This window comes from Athene noctua, chromosome 3 (assembly GCF_965140245.1).
Source record: "Athene noctua chromosome 3, bAthNoc1.hap1.1, whole genome shotgun sequence".
In the NCBI taxonomy this organism is placed as follows: Eukaryota; Metazoa; Chordata; class Aves; order Strigiformes; family Strigidae; genus Athene; species Athene noctua.
This window is the reverse complement of record NC_134039.1, coordinates 62,214,427-62,236,244: the sequence shown is the minus strand read 5'-3', so window position 1 is coordinate 62,236,244 and position 21,818 is coordinate 62,214,427. Positions and strand designations below refer to the sequence as shown.

At 39.8% G+C, this 21,818-nt stretch overlaps 1 protein-coding gene across 2 annotated transcripts in view; it reads right to left on the bottom strand.

Moving 5' to 3' along the window:
* Positions 1 to 21,818, bottom strand: part of CPED1 (cadherin like and PC-esterase domain containing 1) — a 154,705-nt gene that overhangs the window by 129,589 nt on the left and 3,298 nt on the right. For both annotated transcript variants that reach the window (XM_074903153.1, XM_074903155.1), the window contains exon 3: positions 13,143 to 13,329. In XM_074903153.1, coding sequence (XP_074759254.1) covers positions 13,143 to 13,329 — 187 coding nt within the window. The remainder of the gene's footprint in view (positions 1 to 13,142; positions 13,330 to 21,818) is intronic.

The window sequence follows — 21,818 nt, the reverse complement described above, 5'->3', positions numbered from 1 at the left end:
TGTATGTCCCGCTGAGGGAGGAAAACCACACTGATTCATGCAATGAGGAAGAGGGCGCTCAGCTCTCCAAGCCTCAGCAGAGGGAAGAACAGCTCCATCCTGCTCTGTGACAAGGAAGAAGACTCTGCCTGCCTGACACAACTGCCTTTGGACAACTCTCACTGCTACATGATAGATGTTATTCCAGTTGATAACTCTTGGGACTATATCCAGGAAAGAACTTTGTATCCCTGTTCTGTGTGCCCTGAGGCAAAGTCATGTGAAAAAGCAGCATGCGCTCAGGAAGTGGAAGGATGTATCATGAGCCAGTGAGTCGAATCAAAGTTGAAAAGAGTGCATGTTACAGTTTTTGAGTACCTAACTGTGCCCCACTTGTGTGCATATATGCCCGCTCCAGTCAGATATTCACAAGGATCTTCAAGATCTCCCACCATTTATTACAAAGTTACTTTATTTAAACTTCAGATAACATAAAGAAAAGTAGCATTTAAATATGTGAGGTAGATACCTCTGTCACCCACAGAGCAGAGTGACAGAAGAAGGGAAACAAATGCTTGTGGCAATGAAGAACACACTGGGGACAGGAAAATCTTTTGGCTGGATACAGAGATATAAGATGAAAACCCAACAGAGTCAATTGATGCAAAATCACCAGGATTCAAAAATTCTATTACAGAAACTTTTACTAAAACTCCAATTATTGGGGGGGGGGGCAAAAAATTTACCAAAAAAAGAAAAAAAAAGAAAGAAAATGTAGGCCTGAAGTTCTGTTATTTTACTGTGAGAAACTCAGAGGAACATGTATTACAGCCTTCAGACTCATGTCTCCATTGCTGAATAAACAGAGTAGGAACGCTGTGATCACTGGTTCTGTGACAAAAAGCTCACCTACAGATATGCCCAGTGGAGCCCAGAGGAACCTCAGCAGGTGGGAGAATTCAAACAGCACCCTGCTCCAGCTGCTACCAGGGACATTGCAGAAGAGGAATCTGCACAAAACACTCTTCTCTCTTATGCACATGCACACATGTACACACACACACAAAGGAGTACAGAGGCATGATGCTGGGTGGGGGAACCCCAGTAACCCTGTCAGAGACACAAGCTCCTGCCCTAGTCCCCTCAGCTGTCCCAGGGGATACTCAGCCCCAGGGTCCAGCATGATGAGTGAATGGGAGCCCCAAAGCATCTTGTGGATCTGACAAGGGGAGAAAGTGCATCGCCTAAGGGTTTGGGACCCATTATGAGGTGCACAGTAAGAGTGTTTTCCAATTGCTTATTATGGGCTGTCTAGTGGAGGAACAAAGAGTGTGCAAAAGGAGGTATCAAGGTGGTTTGAAGAGGAACAAACATGGGAAAAAGAGGAATAAAGGGATAAAAAGGGCTTCCCATCTCTAACGAGTGGGGCTGGGTGCTACTCTTGTCTGGCCATGTCCTGTACCTGGTCAGGGCAGTCTGTCCTGTCTTCTCACTAAACTTCATTGCCAACTCTTCCTTGGCATCAGGGCTCTCATGTGTGTGTATATGTGTCTGCATATGTGTGTGTGTGTATCTCTAAGTGCAGCCCCTGGACGGGACCAGGGCTTGGAGGTCCGTGTCCATGATGGCAGCAGCTGGAGCAGGTATGAGTGCATGTGTGAACACTGGAGAGTGGATGAGGCCATGTGTGCTGTTTGTGTTTGTGAGTGCTGTGTTGATGTGCATGGCTGGCCCTGGGTATGTATGTATGTGGTGTATAGGTGTGTGTGCGTGTGCCGCCTGAGACTGTATGTTCAGCCTCACTGCTGGTTGGACATGGATCTGCATCAGCCTCACCTCTGTTAAGCTGCCAGTTTTGGCAATGTCTCTAATTTGGATAGGTGTGTTCATAGGAGCTACAACAAAACCAAGAGGTACTGAGGCATCTCCACCACTAGACTAAGCCTGCTGATCCTGCTACTTTTACAAGGAAGAGTCTGGGTGTTTAGAGAGATGCATGCAACAAGTGGAAAGAGCTGGAGGTCAGAGAGAAGATTCAATGGGAAAGTAGTGCCTGGGAAGGAGGAGGGTTCTGCCCAAGGAAACCAAACTGACAGCTTGAGTATACTTTCTATCCTGTCCTTCACCCCAATCTTTTTACCACTCCCACTCTGCAACAGAACACGAGGAACCTGGGAAGCCCTCTAAATGATGGCACTAATGAAAATCCATCATTGACTTTAAAGGGCAGAAACTGTGCTAGAGCTGAGAAAACAGCCTCTTCCCTTCAATGGATATGGAGGACCCTCAGGATAAGCAGCTAAAGAGCAGATGGGTTTATATGTCTTAATGTCCCTGTCTCATTCGAATTACAATGAAGTAGCATAACAATTATAAACTTAAAAGTATGCTGTTTTATCACCTATGCAAGAAATAAAGACATACTTTAAAGTCCCAATGGCAGCACTTGATCACTGCATTTACAGCACTCCGGCATCCTATGCCAACCCTAATTAATGTGTCAGAGTCCTTAATACCCAAGAGACAGGAAACGATCAGAATACTGCAAAAGAGAAGCTTGGGAAGAGAGGCAATGCCTAAACTAAACAGTGTCAGGACACAGGCTCAACCACTGGCTTGCAATCATCTGCTATGATTGTTTTCTTCTCCCTGGGTGGCCATGCAACGCCCCAGGAGACAGCTCAAGCCACTGACAGTTCCTAAAACTCAGCAAAGAGCAGGCCACCCTCAGTCAGAGGAAAAGAGTTTAGATACATGGACACAAGCCATACTGCACCACTTGTCCTCAGGACTAAGGAATCAACCCAGTTTATTTATGTTAGACAAAACCACAAAGACAGGGATGCAATAATTAAGCCATGGCTAATGTGAGGGAGATTCCAACTGTACCCCACAGGTATTGTTTTCTATGCAGCACCCTATTCTGCCTTTCAAGTCTATTCACCTGGCATGCCATGGGGTAGTGAAAGTTGATGATACAGACATCATCATCACTACCTCATAGTGGCAGTCCATGGAACATGGACTCAAAAGCAGATGTTACAATTATCTCTCCAAACATTTTAAAGAAACTTAGGGTCAGACCTCTCACTTTTTAAGGACAACAGGCACCCCCACATTGTTAGATTTACAAAAAATGTGTACTATAATGTCTAGGATATAAGTCAGATGTGTCATGGAGCTGGGTAGAGAAGGAAAAAACCTGCAGCTTTCTTCTACTTCACACATCACCCTGTCACAAAGAGGACAACCTAACTACTTTACAGTTACCTTTGCTAGTACTTTCTTGAATACTTTCTTTCTTTCTACTCTTAGAGCTTTATCCAAAGGTCTTCTAACCTTTTTTCTAAAGCTATAGCACTTAATTCCAAGTGAAAACGGGGTTAACGTGTGCCAGAGTCTATGTATTTAAAGTCCTTTTCTTCAGCCTACTCTTTACAGAAGATTACCTCAAACATATATATTTTGTCAAAAACTGACTTCTAGACAGGCTCCAGTGATACTTAGCCTCACTGCAGTTGTCAAAACTGGAGTGAGGGCTTTTCTTTTTTGTTTTGTTGTTTTGTTGTTTTTTTGAGAGAGTGTTGTTGAAGCCAGATGGAAATAGAAAAAGTATTTAAATGCCTGATTCCTATTTGGACAGACAAATACTTCTTGGTTTGGTCAAAAATAGCTAGGTCTTATCATTTTATCTCTTGGAAAAAAAAAAAAAAGATTGTAGCAAACAGTGGTTTTCTTCCAAGTAAAGAAAAAATAGTTTCGTCTTATTTTACCATTTTACACTAAAAGTCTATTTTCAAAAACTGATCAATTGAGCTGTCAGATCTAACTGTCAGATCTAAAATAAGTGTGGTTCTGAGAGATTCATCCTGCATTTACACAATACGGAAGAAAACCCAGTATATTCTATGTACATACACACTTTTAATAGTTGCTATAAATTAAAAATGAAACTCCTTTTTATAGCTAAATATTTATTTTGGAAAGCATTACCACAAATCTCTGAAATAAAGTAATTACAACAATGAGCTTGTTATAGAAACACTTTATGCCTTCAATCATTTGTTTCAAACTTTCCAAAATGCATACCGCTCAGCTCTTCTGTCCTTTCCTCTATCAAAATGTGAATATATTTTACCTATGTGAGGCACCATTGAGGAAATATATTAAGAATATATTTTTAAAATCTTGCTACTAGTTAAGGTTGCTCAAATCCTATTCCTCTGTTACTTTTTAATCCAAATCCCTTCCATATTTTAACCTTCTGTTGTGAAAAATGTAAGAAAACATGCCTGCCAAAAATGATAGAAATTAATTTTATGTGGGTTTTTCTTTTCCAATCAAAGAGTAGGTGTCATTTTTAGTAATAGTCTTCTTTATGAAATAATTTTTTTCAGAAATCTGAAAGCTTTCATGACCAGCTTGAAACTGAGGGATAGTTAGTTTTGATTTCTGAGTACGTCAGAGAAGCTTCCTTTCTCTTCAACATCTGTGCAAACTATAATTACCTCCAAATGGACAACCTCAGGGGCCAAATAAAAGAATATTCAATATTACACTGAAAAATCAACTTTGAGGGAGTATAATGAACATCAGAAGGGTAGAATAATCATCCTCCTCATGAAGGAAAGATTCCCATTTGGTGTAAAATAAGCCGGTGTAACAATATGGTGCGTGAAATTTTCAGAAACATGTTCTAACCCGTGGGTGGCTACTGTACTTTTGATGTCTGGGGCATTTTTGGGATGCAGCATTCAGAAGAGCTGTCAGCTGAAAGTGGATGCAGCTGGAGAAAGTTGGAATCTGAACCTAGGAATGGAGTGGGCTGGCTGCAAATTACAGTGAAGGCCCACACAATGTATAAGCTTTTTGCTATCTGAACCTATAAAAGTCATGGTAGCTAAAGTAAAAAAAAATTTAAAAGTTGGTTTGGTTTCAGAGGTATATAATGCCTCTACTTAAAAATGGGAGCACAAAGATGAAAGACACCACACTTCTCACAGCTGACCAGCATTCAGAGCCAGTGAGTGCATCAAAAAGAGTCACAGCTTCCAGCAGCCAAAACACTGGGCAGCACTAATACAACAATCTCTCAGAGAGACTGCTCTGGCAGGAATGCTACAGGCTTCTGGACAGACTTACTGTCATTCTCCCAGCACCTATATTAGTAGACAATCATCTGACATTTAGGAACAGACATACATATTTATAAACCAGAGTCTCTGCTCGAGCCCTATCAGAGTCACGATTAATTTCTTAAAGGAAAACATTTTAAAAATACTTGAATAAAAAATTATCTGCTGTTACCTTCTTATCCCATAGGCTACAGTTATAAAATATTGCCTCAAACTCTTTTAGAGGATTTGCATGTTAATAGCATATTATAAAGTTTATATGCTTACACCTTAATCCCTTGTATTTATTTCATTCCATTTCAGTGGACTCACACATTGTCACTTTTCTTTGGCCAACATGTGTATCTGTCCGGACACACTGGTGTTTTTCAGATTCTATTAACATGACATAATTTATTCCAGCAAAGTTTTAATTTTAGCTCACTGTATAATCAGTGTGCAATATTTTAATTACTGTAAGTTCTAAGTCAACCCAATAAATACCACTCTCCACTGGACTGTATGTTCTGTTTATATGACAAAAATGAACATTCAAAAAAAGTATGTTTGATAACTTTATGACTAAATGCTACATTTTGGTTTTAATTTAAGAGTTGAATGTCCTTATACTTTTGTTATGAAGAAATAAAGAATTTCCCTTTCTCAAGGAAAAGAGTGCATTTGTTTAGTAAAATACTACAGAGGGCCTATTTTAGTGATACAAAAAATAGTTTGTGTGCTCTTCTGCTAAAAAATATGAATATTTTCTGCTAATAATTAGGAAGGAGAACACATATTGTTCAGAAAAATATACGATGCACTTAGATTTTTCTAACAAGAAACCACAGCATCACATCAGAGAACAGCATGTATTTGGGTATGTCAGAAACTCATCTATCTTCTACTGAAACCAATGATGTCTGTGGCATGAGATTAGGCATCCACTTTCAACTAGCTGGCAAAGAGTCAGCCTTAATTGCTAAAAGCAGAACTAAAAAGTGGTCAAGACAATGTATGTTTCTGGTATACATTTTCCTCCTAAAACTATTTGAACTTTCATTTTAAGGAAGTAGAATAAACTTAACAAACATTAAGTATGCTTGTAATAGTATGCTCTGAGGATCACACTTTTAAGCTCCTTGCTTAACAACATACAGAAAGAATACTTCTGAAGTGTATGTTTTACTTGTCAAAACTTTGTCCAGGACTCACATGACATATATTTTGCTTTAGGAAACCAACCAGTTTTGTATACTGCCAGCTATATATTTGTACCAACAGTTAACCAAAATGATTTTTGGAAGAGAAATTACATCTGCTAGATCTGAAGATACACACGTATTTGCATGGTAACCCACAAAACACTTATGTGGCTAGCCTCACCATTATTATTTTGCACAATATTTTAAATTACTTGCTTATGATAGAATGATCTTGTGTTCTGCTGGCATGCTAGGATCTGAAGTCCTGCTTATTTAACCTTACCTCCACAGGGTTGTTTACACTTTCAGAACCTGATTTCAATTTACTTTAATTTTCTCAGAGACTCTTGTATTTACAAAAGCTGAGCATCTAGTGACCTCTCTATTCCTGACATTTCCTTTACTCTCCACTATGAAAAAGAACAAAAACCCCAGTGTCCCATTTCTGTTCCAAAAAAACTAAACTGCTTCCTTCAGTGGATTGGTCCTTGTAATTGAAAATGGCAACCAGATGTTTACAGAACACACCAGCAATTTTGCTTGAGGCCTTTAGTCTTTATAATTGTTTGCTAAAGTTAGTTGGATTTCATGGAAACTTGTCTGAGGCTGTAACAAACAGCAAGTAAGATCTCCTACTAAATGTACTCTGAACAAAAACAAAAAAAAATGAAAGTAAAGTTAGAACTAATGCTACCAATGTATTTCAAACTCCATAGAAAACCACTCACTAAGGAAGGAGACTTGGTTCTCTTAGTACTGATTTTTACACGCTGTCCCATAAAAACCATCCCTATTTCAGAGTATGTTATTTGCTTCCTACCTTCTCAAACTTCAGCTGGCAATACTCTAAGCATGACTGATTTTGCACTCCCTTCCATTTTCCCCACTCCTGTCAGGAATATATTCTCATAGAATTGGGATTTTAAAATATTTTGCATTTTAAGAAGCTGCTGTAAATTACATATTGCTTGTTGCTCAGTTCGAGCCTTGAGCCACCACAGCTGCTTCATACCTGAAATCTCTCCACCTACTTTAGAAATCACTATGTTTTCCCTCTTCAGTTTCTTGTCTGCCTCATTCTCTCAAGGCTAGTCCATCTTGTTACCCCACAGGGGGACGCACTCCACCCAATAAAACCTCTTTACCTAGTATTTCAAGACCTGTAAGACTGAATGCTTCACAGCTCCAGCAGATCCATTTGATTACTTCACTAGCCTTACCCCCAAAACAGATTTCCTAATATCTAACATAACTTTTGTTGTTGTTGTTGTAGTACTTCATATCCTATTTACTATAGGCATGTATGGCAAATGTCTGACAGTGATCAGACATGGCTCTGGGGGCCTCCAAAACTGATGGCTGTAGTTTATTCTCTAGAATTAGCAACCCTGAGGAAACTATTTCTGACTGCGCTTGTGAAATAGCATTTCTGCAAGTTCCTACCTTGCTGCTGGCCAGATGTCAGCAATTAAGCTGATTCTTTTGCTGAATTAGCCTCTGGTCAAAAGTATCAATAGTGAGGAGTACTAGTGTTGATACAATATGCTAAAGGAATAAGCTAAAGATATACTGCAAGGAGCATGCATTTCATCCTAGTTCTGACAGTGACTCATATGGTTTTTATTCTAGTTGCTCCATCTCTAACTCTGGTGTGGCAACATTTCTCTGTCTCCTAGTCCTACTGTGAATAGAAGTGAGGAGACACAGACATTTTCTTCCCATAGAAAATGAAGAATTTATTTAAAGAGAAGTTTTCCAAAGGATACCCAACAAACCAAAATGAAAAATTGAATGACTTGGCTTTTGGGGAGAATCAAAGCAGAATTTTCTTTCATCTGTCCCCAACTGCTTCTTTGGTCAGGCACCATCCAGAGACAGAGAGAAACATGTAGCTACCATTGCTCCACATCTGCTGAACACCTGTGCTCACTCCTGCAGGCTCATGCTTCCTGACATGCCCCAAGTAGCAGCTTTTACAGGGAGCAACTGCTTGGCACAAGGAAGCAACAGAGCACTCTATAGAGAGCCAAGAAGGGAGGCAGCAGAGGCCATATCTGCTGTAACAATACAGCAATTCTCAAATCAGCATTTTACAGCAAAATTAGTTATGTCTGAATATATTTAGGTTGCTTTAACAATGAGGGGTTATTCAGTCCTTGCAGTAATATCTAAGTAATGCTATGAGATGCCACCTTAAATACCAGACAGATCTCTTGACCATCTCACATAAAGAGAAGGGCCAAGATTCACTTGGATTTGCTCCCATGGGTCTGTTGTCTCACTCATCCCTTCCTGTTCTTGGAGCAGCTCCACCCAAGCACCACTCCCACATTTGCAAAAAGCCAGATCATCCTCTTTGCTGGAACCAGGACTTAATTTGCACAGCCAAGCACTTAAAAACACAGCATGCTTTTAAAATGGCAGAAAGCAGAACAGAAATCAGTGAGCATATTGATAAAGTCAGCAAAGAGGAAATAACTCCAGATCTAATATTCTTTGCAATGTATGTAAATTTAAGGATATATATAGTATATGATCTCCACTTAACAAGCTCAGGTGAATAAATAGGACATGAAACTGGTATTGATTTCAGTGGAAATAAACATAAAGACTCATTGACCCAAGACATAAATGTTGACCAAAGCTAAAATGGGTTCAATACATATCTTATGGAATAATAAATCACAAAAAAAAACCCAACAACCCAAAATCAATATATGTACTGTAACGATCTTTGTAATGGCATGGCTAAAATTTAATCTTCAGTGGATGTCACTCAAACTGCAAACAAAAGCCCTAGTAAAGTTTAAATACTTAGCTGTAGTATTCTAAAAATAGGAAATTGTTGTGTAAAATCAATACTATGAAAATGGTTTATGATTCTTTTTTTAAAGTCATCCATTTAAATTGCACAATCTTCCACCAAATTATTAAAATTAACATTCTAAGGCAGCAGGGAGCACATAATGTTACATTGCACTCGGATTGCCAGCGGCCTGAATAGATGTGGTTTTTCCATGGCCGACTGACTAGCTGTCATTAAAGCTATACAGAACCTTTTCCATTCCAAAAGCTAGCAGTAACAGAATTATACAGTTTATTGCAGAATGAATTAAAACTGCCTGGTCAGATTTGTAGCATACAAGTGCACATGTTTTTCAGAGCCTGCAGTTTTCTGAGATTTGCGTAACTATTAGTAAAGGTGAAAAATTGAGAAATGAAGGAAATGTCTATTAAGGGAGTGTCACCATTGACTAAGGAGGCAGGCACACTGCGCAAAGGACAAAAACTGACAGCTCCAGAAAGAAAGACATAAGAAGTTTACTTATCTTAGAAGATGTCATCTGGGGAAAGTATGGAATTCAGGAAAGGTTCAGGCAGCGGACTGTAATGAGGGCACATTATTTTTGGAGAGCAGAAACGCATTTTAGTGCAACAAATTTCTGAGATAAAACTTTCCTGTTAAAAAACGTGAAAATGTTGGCAGAGCATCACAGAGCCATAGGGACCCACAGATCCTGTTGATCTTTGCTGCAGCCCCAGAGATGAGAGCTTCTCAGACTGGAAGGACAGGGAAGAAGGCAGAAGACTGGAAAATATCTGGCAAGTTCTTCTCCAGCATTTGCCACTCTGAGAGCACAAGAACACCCCCCAGGAGAAAGTCCAGATGTGAGGGTCTTTCTCACTCCTGTTTCTGATCCCTTTGCTATTTTCTGTGAAGCTGTGTGACACCAGATTCAAAGCTGCTCCCAGGCTGCAGCAAAGGCAGAACACGGCCCAGAGGCTATGTCTCTATGAGCAGATTCTCACATTATACAAAAAGGAGGAGGAAGGAAGGAGCAACACACCAAGCACACTTTCTTCTGCCTAGCTGACAAACAAGTGTACCATTTATAGATGTGATGCCCAATACAACCTGATAACTTTCTCATCAGCTGTTATCCAACTTCATTTGAACTGCTTGCTTCACAATGGATTTATCACAGACACTGGATATATTGACCATGCTTACACGGGTCTACCCCAGGAGCAGCTACATGCCCAAGGGGGCTATCCCAGCTCTCTGCAAAACTTGACTATCCCATCATCTGCTACTAACACAGTACCACCTCTCTATCATCTCCATCCTAGCAGCAGACTAAGAAATGTGTTAAACCTTACAGCAAAACTCTCTCATTCAGGCTGCTGCAAAAAGAGCTCAGAGCAGGCACAGATATCATCGGTCCATGGGCTTTTCCCTCCATGTGGGTTTAATTGCTAAGGAACAGTGAAAGCACAGATACTTTTTGTTCAAGCAAAGCTGTTTGAAAATTTACTGACAAAGCTATTTTTCAATTAAAAATTAGGGGTTTGAATAACATATGTTTTACTGTAGAGCACTTCTGTACAAAGTTTTCATAGGAAACCCATAAACCACAGTCTCTTTGACATGAAAGAAAAAATATAAAGGTATGCTTTTCCTTTTTAGCCAACTATTTTCCAGTTACCAAAACTGCGAATGTTTTGGTTCATCTGTAAGAGCTGAAAAATTTCCACTTATAAGTAGAAAACTATTCTCCTGATGTTTCTCTCTAACAGCAATGAACTCAACACAGTGCTGCAGCCCAGGTTTAGAGTATCTCTCTGGAAGACCAGTCTGCAGAAGTGTCCCATTTGGGTTTCAGACAGGAACAGAACAGGTCCCAAAATTAATAGCGGGCCAGCACAAAAAAGTTAGGAATGTTTTGTGGTGAATTTTTTTCCATATATGTCTTCAGCTAGACTCTTGGCTCTCAGCCATTCTAAACAAAAAATCCTTTCAAAATTAGAGTGAACTTTGAAAGATACATGAGTAAGACAGACTGCACAAAAATAAAAGCACCAGATAGAGCTGCTAAATAATACCAAATAAGAAGGAAAGACTCTTTTTATAGATTTTTCACAACACTCATGATCTATGTTTCTTAGTCCACTATCTACATCTTTTTAATAGAGACTTCAAGGAACATACTTTTAAATAATTTGTAACACTCTTATTAGGAAAATATTATGACAAAGCATAGCTCAAAATACCCTTCTCCAAAATAAGAAGTGCTATCCAGAACAGTAAACCCCACCATCTACTGGAAAAGAAAAATAACTTTGAGCATAATTTGTTTAGTTCTAAGAAAATATCATTGGTTTGGTATGCAGACATGCTCTTTGACTTACTTCTTGTTTTTAAGATGTAAATTCAAAGCTAGGTATTTACATAACAGGGATTAGTTAAAGGCAGACTTACATTGCCATCAAATGGAATTATTAGAGTCTTACTCTGTCTTAAATTGGCAAGTATTTGACTTCTTTACATACGCCAACATCCGCTGGAAGCTGTAGGATGTTCCTGGAAAATACCTAAAACCTCTTTGTTATTTTTTTTCATTACTGGAAAAATACTACAGGAAGTACTGATGCTAGCCTGTAAAACATAAATGCCTACGGTTAAGTTGATTTCTACAGAGGCAGAATTTGGAGGGTAAAAATCTATATTGGAGAACTTCAACCTGAACTGATAACTGGAGCAAAATCTAGTACAGTCATTTTTTTATTAATCATAACTGAATTTGGCATACCCATTTCCTTGGCCATTTGAAACAAAAGTATTTCACAGAGATGGTGCACATGGTCCCCAGAGATGCCATCTTTTCTCTGCAGCCCATGTGACATTAGCAAAGCCTGCAGACATGCTGTGTCTTGTCACTCTGAGATGGAAAGTACTCAAGGTGAGGAGAGGCTAAAAGGTGACTATGAAACCAGATTAAAATAAAAGAGTGAGGTGAAGACAATTTACTATTTCTTGGTACAACCTGCCAAGAAAACTGCATGTACCTCATTTTCAAGAAAGTTTCTTAGAGAAACTTGAAATTACTGGTGGAGTTTTGAGCAGCCTCAAGCATGCTAAGTAATTATGGTTTTCATCTATGAAACTACTCTGGTTAAAGCACAAAGCAAAACTGAGCTCTCTGGTAACCCTAGGAATGTATTGCAAGCCTGAATGATGCAAGCAGCACTCCCTTTAGCATGAAAAATAACCAACCACACCATTTTTCTACTGACAGAATGGTGGTCTGTGTATTTTTTCAAAGCCTTCCAGTTCTGAAATTGACTTCCAACAGAAGATCAAATTGAGATCACAGCTCCACTTCCTACCTCTGAGGTGTCCAAGAATTTAAGTCCAAGACTTAAACATAGTCAGCATATATATATGTAACTGGTGCCCAAAGCTCCTCTATCAAGACAGTACAACTCTACGCAACAAAGCTACAGTCCCTTGTGCAAGACATCAAGCTTCTTCAGGAGCCTGGTTTAGCTGTGGATCAAATTTCAACAGGAACTAAGAACCGACAGTAATTTATCCCAGCTTCTGTAGCAAGTGCAAAATGTATTTCTGTATCATGTTCTTTAATGAGCTTACAGAATCAAAACATTACTGGAGGAAAAAGTGTACCTTCATGGATACAGCTTTTCTATAAGAGAGAAGATGAGAAAGACACAAATATAGCAGGTATTTGTTTTGTTATGAAATGCTCTACTGCAAATCACTCAGTTATACTGATGAAGTTGGTATGAGTAGTCATCAGGAAGCAAACTGATCTGATTTGGTTGTCAAGACTATGATGAATCACTCTGCTGCATTTTTTTTACAGAAGGATCTATCGAATGGAAGAATCATCTAATTGTGGAAAATTAGCTGCACAACTGAGAAGGGCTAGAATGTGGTTTCTATCCTTACATCAAGAGTTGATAAGCTTTACCCCTGTGTAAGGATGCTGGAAAAATAGCTAACATTTAGTTAATTAACATATTAACTAAGGCTAATTATTCTTACTGTGGTAAGGGCCCTCATGCCTGGGATCTTCCGTCAGTCCCCTGTTTTCAAGGACTGTGACTGTATATCCATGTTTTGCCAGGATGCGCTGACAGAGCTGGCGGTCGGTTTCATGATGAGCAGGAGGTGCATACAGAACTGCTCTTCTTGTATGGCTTCCAAAGTACTGAAGAATGGAGTCGTCAATCTACAGCAAACACAATACGAAGACAATTGTTGTAAGATAGGACACTCCTCTGCAGTATAATATACAGTTGTTATTTTTCACAAGAGAAACTAGTAATTTATTGTGGCGATCCAGGAAATATTTCTGGTATAATTAAGAATTCTCTTTATATCAGGGACTTCTGACCACAAATTCCATTTTATCTGCCTCTCCATTTTTTTCTACCCTCATTTTGAGCTGATATTGCAAGGGTTTGAAAGCTCAGAGTAGCAATGGAGGATCTTTAAACCATGGTCTTCCCTTTATGGAAACACCTTTGGCTGAAATCTGGGCTGCTTTGATGAGCTGGTAACAGTACTTGCCAGCAGACTTTGACCGTGGGCCCACAGTATTCTGTGGGTCACCTAGCAGAAAGGACTTGGTGAAACCCATGTAAACTCTTCCAAGGAATGTGGGTCCCACACAGAAGCAAAGTGCAGGGGTCTGAGTTCTGCTGTGCAGTGTGATTAAGAAAAGTAAGAAGAGTACCGAAGTAAAAGCATGCAGAGGAATCCTAAAAGTACCGTAGATTGCTATGCCTCTAGAAAAATAAATGTAACCTTCTCGGTACCTTATTGCCTTATTAGTCCAACATGATCCCTCCTATAGGAGGTCTAGCAGAGAGACTTGTATATAGGAGCAAGCAGAAAGGTGTATGATCTCTCCAATGAATCTCAAGGAACTCTTGAGTTGTCCACCATTCACTGTCTTCCCATATAGCGCCTAGGACAACGGCATCTGGAGAAAATCCTTCTTCTCTATAATAGCCCGTGATATGAGCATCATGCAAAGAAAAATGGAAGAGAGCTACCCCAAATGCACAGAAGTAGTGTGAGCTGCACATTAAGTTCTGAAACTTAATTAGAGCCCTGAGGCTCTAATGCCACGTCTGCTTTTGCTTCAGAGCAGACATACCCAATGGAAAGGGTTAGCATCATCGATGACGGGATCCTGAAAAATATCTTGCTAAAACACTGTCAGTCTTCTATGTATATTTTCTAAATGTGCAGCCCAAAACTACTTTAGACACTGGGATATTCAAGTATAGGTTGATTGCATGCTGACTGGAAAAAGCACACATAGCACAGGGTGAAGTCACAGGAACTCGCATTAGGTAACCTGTCAGATGTCCTCCTCGGCATTCCAGCATTTTTAAAACACTCCCTTTAAATAGGGAGGCAAGCACAGCGTTACAGCATCTCGGATTGCCCGTCCCCACCACAGCATACACCATTCCTTCCCCTTCTGCCTTTTCCCCTCCCTCCTCTCCTCTTATCTTCTCTCTTTCCTGCTCTCCTGCAGCGCCAGCAGGCGCTGGCAGCACTCCCTCTCCATTTCCCTCCCTCCCTCCCTGTTCTTAAACGCAGCCCTGGCCCTGGCCCCCTGCCTGTGCTCCCTCTCCCTCCTCCTCTGGACAGTCCAGCCAGACACTTCCCACTTTCTATTTCACTTGCATTGCAGAATAAAATCAGGAGAGAGACACCTCTCACTTTATTTTGCAAGCATATCCAATTTTCCATCCCACGTGTGCTGCAGCGGCCAGTGTTGCAGGGTGAACTGAGGACACGTGAGGAGCACAGAGAGGCTGCAGCCCAGGACACATCCCTGTTCAGTCTTAGCTGGCGACCACGGCTTGTCCTGCTGCCGCCCCTCGCGGCACGGCTGAGGGTGATTTTTTCCTGCCTGGGGTCAGGATCCTGCCTCGGACTCGGCAGCGCCCGGTGTGCACACCTCCTCACTAGGGCTACTGTGCTTTATTCATGCGAACAAAAAACACCTTTCTTTGTGAAAGCAAAGCCTCCGGCAGTGTCACTCCTTAAGCATTTTGCTTCCAACAAAGTTCAAGAGCTTCTATCTCAAGTACCCAGAAACTACTTTATTCTCCCCTGCAGGCAACGCTTCAAGGACAAGTCTTGCAGGGCTCCCCCCCGCCCAGCAGCGCCTCGCGGCCCACGCCTGGTGCGACAGGCCTTGGCGGCCATGGGTGTCAGGCAGGCCTGGGGCCCGAGCTGTGCCCCCACCGCTCACTCCACCTGGCCGGCGAGGCGCAGGGGGACAGGAACCAGCTGGCATCGAGACGTCCCGAGGGCCCCGGGGCCAGAGGCCTCTGGTCTGCGCCAGCCCGTCTGCAGCGGGATCTTCCAGGGGAAGGGAGCTCTCCTTCCCGCTTGCAGATGGCAAATTCCCCAGTTCCCTGGGGATTAGAAGACATATTTGCAAGGCTCTAGTTTGGCAATGGCAAATGTGTAAGAGAACACGGATAGCAGCATAAAAAAAAAAAAAAAAAAAAAAAGGAAGTTCAAACAATGGTGCTAACCTTCACAGGCACCCAGAGGGCTTTACTTGGGACACCCAGTCCTGAGACACGTAAAAATGTGTCCAAAACTTCCTGACACAGGGCTGGGAGGGACAGAGCAAACCTGGTTGGGGACACACTCATCTGGACACCCAGCCTCCCCTCCCACCGCCCAGGCATTTTTATCCACTAGCTTCCCAAAAAGCCAGGACGGGATCTTTGGGACTCCGTGATAATTCAGGTCCTAAATTTAACAGCTTGACCTGATGTCTAATCTGGTACTATTGAATAATATGAAGCAGCTCAACACCTTTTACGGTGCTTGCTTGAGATCCATGCATAGTGTTGCCAAATTTATTTCCTCTGCCCTTTCAGAGCTATTTGCAGTCCAGGTTACAAGATTCAACGTGTCCTCTGTTTTCTTGCCAAGCAATGTAGGGTAGGTTTTTGGGTTTGTTTTAAACTACCTGTTAGCTACACAGAATATAAAAAATTTCTGGCCAACTGCACACTTGCAGCAAGTGATTCCATAATTTTTTCCAAAGTTCTATATAAAATGCCTTACATCACTGGACATGCTGATCTAGTTACTACTGGATGTTTTTCAGAATTTCTGATATTATAGCAAAAGCAGACTTGTTTATACACTTAAAGAGTCTGCTGTTTTTTATAAAATGTTTCTCAATCATAAAAATGCAGTCTAGGCAGAGAGCTGGTATAAAAGAAGCAGAGTGAAATAGATTAAAATATGCTGTTCACATATTTCGATATTTTATGGTTCTGGGTTTTTTTGGCATTCCTATAACTTTAATGTGCATTAGTCTTCAACCAAAAAAAAAAAAAAGGATCCATAATATTTTGAGTATTTAAGAATAATTGTTAAATGGTCAAATGTTTTCAAGTCCAAACCATTTTTTAGCTCCTCCCCAGTTTGAAGTCTCAGGCTATTATTAGCAGGTCACTTTAATACAGATTCAATACAACTTCTGTAAAAAGGATTGGTAAAGAACATCTGTGGTCCCTGTCTTACCTAGAGAACAGTGTGTGTGTGTCTCCACAGAAATTAATGAGGCTTTACAGCAAAGCTAAGACTTCCTGTATGATTTAGGATGAGGTCTCTGTCAGTTTTGCCGTGATATACCTGGTCTTACAGCTTGCAAGCCATTGCGCTTAGCTGAGCCACTGGCCTCATTTTCGTGCAATAGGCTATCACACAGATGATCCACAGCCTTAACAATGGGTCTAAATAAACCACAATGGGCTATAAAGTGAATAAAAATGCATAAAAATTAATTTTGTAATTTTGTTTTCAGTTTACAAAATAACACAAAAACACAAAAGAAAAAGAAATGAGCATAAATTTTTTTAATAAATGATCAAGTCAAATATATATTCCTCTGAAGTCTTAACAAATGAGATAAACAGCCCAATTTATATAATATGAAAGCTCAATAATTACGTAACCCTCCTTGTCCAACTGAAAATAGACATCTCTTATCTGAGTTGCAATTCTTAGTTCTGTCTGTCTGTAAGTTCCACATAGCTGTGAAGTTCTCTGTTAAAGAGAAAATGTTTTGACATTTTCCTTGAAACCAGTTTTATCCAATTCTAGTTTATGAATGCATAAAGATATAATTGATTGTATTAGTCTCTGAAGCTTTTCGCTATTGTACAAAATTTCTGGGTTGTTCCAAAAATTCAAAGTTTGGTCAGTAACCGCATCTTATATATAATTACTGTTGTTGTTTTGGCCAAGAAGAAAATAGCAATGATATTTCAAGTTGAGGAGAGGCAAACAGTTCCTTGGCATTTTTTCAGATTCCAAGAAGATTGCATAATTCCATAAATATTGATGCATTGTCTCTGCCTGGCAAGGAAGCAAATATACAGTTTGAACTGATGCCATAGAATTTCATTGACCATCACTTCAACTGCAGAAACAAAATTCTTCTTCCTAACATAATGGCCCAACTCGTGTCTGCCTAATCTTCTCTCAGGAAAGAACTCAAAAATTATTAATCATCTTTTCAGCTACACAGTTCTGGTGGTGTTAGTCCCTGTGTTGATTACAGGCAGCCACTCATTTACACCAAGCTAGTCAAGACTGTCAGTCTTGACCAATAGCTCCAAACAACTTGACAGCAGCTTACTTGAACCCTACTGGTTTGTGGAGGTACTGGGCTGCTGCAAAAGAGATATAAGAGCCACTATGCAAACCAAAAGTCCTTTGTATGAAAGGAGAGTGCAACAGAAATACCATGAAAGAGAACGAGCCTTATATAAACAACACTGGCAGTACTAGCAGTATTCACAGGCAGCAAACTGCCTAAATTTCCACTTAGCCAGCAAAGAAGTGTGGATCTCCCTTTGCTGCTAAATACCACCAAGCACAGCAACACTACAAAAAATCCATGAGTGGGAGTCCTAGAAACTACCACAGTAATATTAAACAGCATTGATAAGAAGAGCTATAATAAAAACTTAGCATGTGGTTCTAATGCCCTAGGTCATTCATTTACAGGACTATGCAGACCTTTATTAATTCCAAGTGTGACTTTTACATTCTTTTTCATGTTTGCATAAAAGTTCATAGAAATAGTAAGTTGTTCATATTACTGTTACATTTGAAGTGCACATGGCTCCTGTATCAAGAAGTAACAGAGAAGTTAATTTCCTGTTTCACTTTCTGGAGGATATTTAAATGTGTTGGCTTTATGTTCTGTTAGATTTCCTCATCAAAAAGGACTGTGTTGTAGAATGAAATGGTTGGAATGTAACTCTGCTTCCAATTGTTTGCTGAATAAATACAGAACAAGCAACTAGATTATTGACACTACTTGATGGCTGGTTTCTGATGACTTCGTAAGTCCAAGAGCAAAACTGGAGTTATTTGCATAAACATCACCAGCACTCTGAGCTGGAGTACAGAGCTATTTTATCAAAATGTCTTTGCTTTATGACTGCATGTAGTTCATGGTACCAACTTCCTTGTCTTGAGAACAGACCATGAGACAATCCTACCATTTTATCAAAATAGCTACTTTTGAGGAAAGGGCTCAATGAAGTGCATGAGTGAGATTCTGCCTCCATTTCCCATTTGCTGCTGATGCATCCTTCTCAAAATTCCCTTCCTGCAAAGAGTCTCCACCCTGCCCCTCTTTCCTGACTCTCACCACAACAGCCTTGCCCTTTATCACTACAATATCTCTAGCTATCTGCACAGTAAAAATATCTGTTTCCTCAGTGCCTTTTACATTTTACATTGAAAAAGGGAAAAAAAGTGTCCTGCTTTCGTAGGGTGCAATGTGAATGTGGTATAACTCCAAGGAAACCAGTTGCTGCTATTATACCATCTATCGATTGCTTTCTATTAGCAGTGATTTCATACTAGCAAAGTTCTTTGTTCTTTTGTGAGAGGAGAAAAGAATTCTCCTCCTCCCCCTACTTTATTCTATAAAATAGCCTTTTTAAGGTTAAATTTACTTTAAAAATGTATCCAGCCTTATTATGCATAATGTAATCTTTTCTTTCTGAGCTCTTACCACACTCCATTTCTACATAATAGCAAAAATCACCCCTTCTCATTCTATCATCCAGCTTCATTTCTCCTTTTTCACATATTTACATTTCAAAAGCTCCCACTAGCTTTGTCTTGTTTTCTTTTCATTTCCATTCTCATCTCCCTTTCTCTTCGCCAGCACAAATCCAGCCCCATTGGTGCACAATCTCTTCTGTGCCTTCTGAGGATGCTATTAGGATACTATTACTTTGTAGCCATGGTTCCCTACTCTGCCTTCCCCATCTGCTTTCCCCACACCTTCCTCCATGACAGTCCTCTCCTACTGTTTTCATTCCCTGGTTATTCTGACTGAAGCAAGTATATTCCATAAAAAAAAAAAAAAAAAAAAAAAAAAAAAAAAAAAAGCCAGACACACACCTTTAGAGGGTGAAGTTCATCAGATTTGTATTAAATGTCTGCAATAAGTCATGACGAATTTTGCATTAGAGGCAATTATTTCCATTGACTATGAAATCCAGCTTTCTGGCTCTGACAAGATAGAGTGAAGTACTCAAGTAAAGAGAGGATAATTCCACTCTGGATGTCCAGAGTCTAGTAACAATTTCTCAGCTTTTTAGTAGTTTCAATCACAGTTTTGAAATATAGGTACCTGGTCCTGTAAACCTGTGCAAGATGTTCAGCTGGGTCTTCCTCTAGATCTCAGACAGGACTAAAATATGCTTATCTTTTTTTTTTTTTTTTTTTTAAATTTATTTTCTTTTTCTACATAGTATTTCTGAGATATGGCCATATCAAACTGTCATTATCTTGCATCTTTCATACTGCCCACTCCCAGTAAATGATATCCTATCCTACTTGTTCAGAATAAAGCTATAAAAACCCTTTTCTTCCTCTTTGCTCAGTTCATTATAGCTCCTCTTAGAAATCTATCTTTTGCACCAAACATAAGTGGCAGGTTGAGGGCCTTGAAAGTGAAGACAGCTTTTTTCAACATACCTGTTATATTTCATTTATTAAGATGCCAGCCTCACCCACTCTTTAAATTCTCATATAATCAGCTGCATGTCTCGTTTGTTTTCTTTTTCTCAGCTATCCTTAAATGGCCAGGGGATGTGAAGCAAGGCTCTTGTGAGTATCCACGAAATAATCTTCTTCAAGACCTATATTAAAAAAATCTAATTTTTTTTTTATACATTGACCATGGTTAAAGAGCTAGTATGCTGAAGCTGTGCCTACCCCATGAGAAATACTGTCTCACTGCTTCCTCCCAACAGCAGAAGTACTGTGTCTACCTGGGCAAAATGCACTGCTGTGCAGACACCTAAATTGGCTCTGGCTGAATTAATTGAGAGTGAAGACACAGTGTAACCAGCTAATTAGCTATTCTCAGAACTAGCTGAGAAGCAGAGCTAAATTGCTCAAGATGAGTGTAAGAGTTTTTACATCTGGCTAGTACCAAAGGTATTTCTGGCACAATACCATGCCAGGTAAACGTACACACAGGGTTTGTAGGGGCTTTTTCTGTTGATACTTATTTCAGTTTTGATTCTACAGCACTAACTCTTCTCCTTACTATATATATTTGCAAATATTTTGTCATGCAGGAGGTAAGCATGCCTGGCTGATCCTGAAGACAGCCTGCTGCTGGATGTGATATCTCCCTCTAATGCCTTCAATGTTGGAGATTCAGAAATAAGCCTTCTATTTATCATGCAACAGATATTAACATTTATACGAGAAATTGTTGATCTCTGTTCATGTCAAAATAAGGCTGCAGGACCAGCTCTCCAGCAGTTTTTAAACTCCTGTAACGTGTGATACCTGAGAGACATACTATGAGCTCTGCAAGATCTTCCAGGCTATGAATAAAATCTACATTTTTTGCCATTTAAAAGAGACAGTTTGCACTACGTGCCTGACAGTAATGGCTCCATCCCAGGGCATCTTGAATGTAGTTAAAGACACATTTACAGATCAAATTGGCAGTTTCCAGCCCTTTGCTTTTTCTGCATTTGTCTGGAACTTTACTTTCCAAATGAGATTAATTTTGAGATCAGAGATGCAGTGGCAAAGCTGCACTTTTCCTCAGATCTCTCCCTCTGCTTCCCCCAATAACTCATGAAATGTGTCTTTTTTTTTTTTTTTTAAGGTACTTAGTGCTATGCATACTTTGAACAGAGAAATTATCAGATTCATCAGGAAGAGGATTTTGCTCATTCAGAAACAGTCATAACCAAGTTTTCACAGCAAGCTCAACACAATACTGATTATTTCTCTGAAGGAATCAAGAATTAAACCTGCCCCAACCCAGACAGAAGAGATTCTGCAGTGTGACAGATGCTCAAAATCCAGAAACACTGGGCGTTATCTAAAGAACATTATCTCCAGCAGGGTCTTCTTTTCCTTTAAAAATTATTAATGAACTTAGATTTCATAAGACATGTGCAGTGTTTAACTGCAATTTGTTTGCTGGACTATTTACAGACTAAGAATACATGTGTGACTTGTTAATTAAAAATGTGAATAATTCGGACTATATTTTAAAGTGTTTTTCCAGATCCATACATGAAGATTTAAACCAGAGCTCTAATGAAAACTTGCGTCCAAACTAGCTACTGTGAGTAGGCACATGACTGTAAAATAAAACAATGTAAA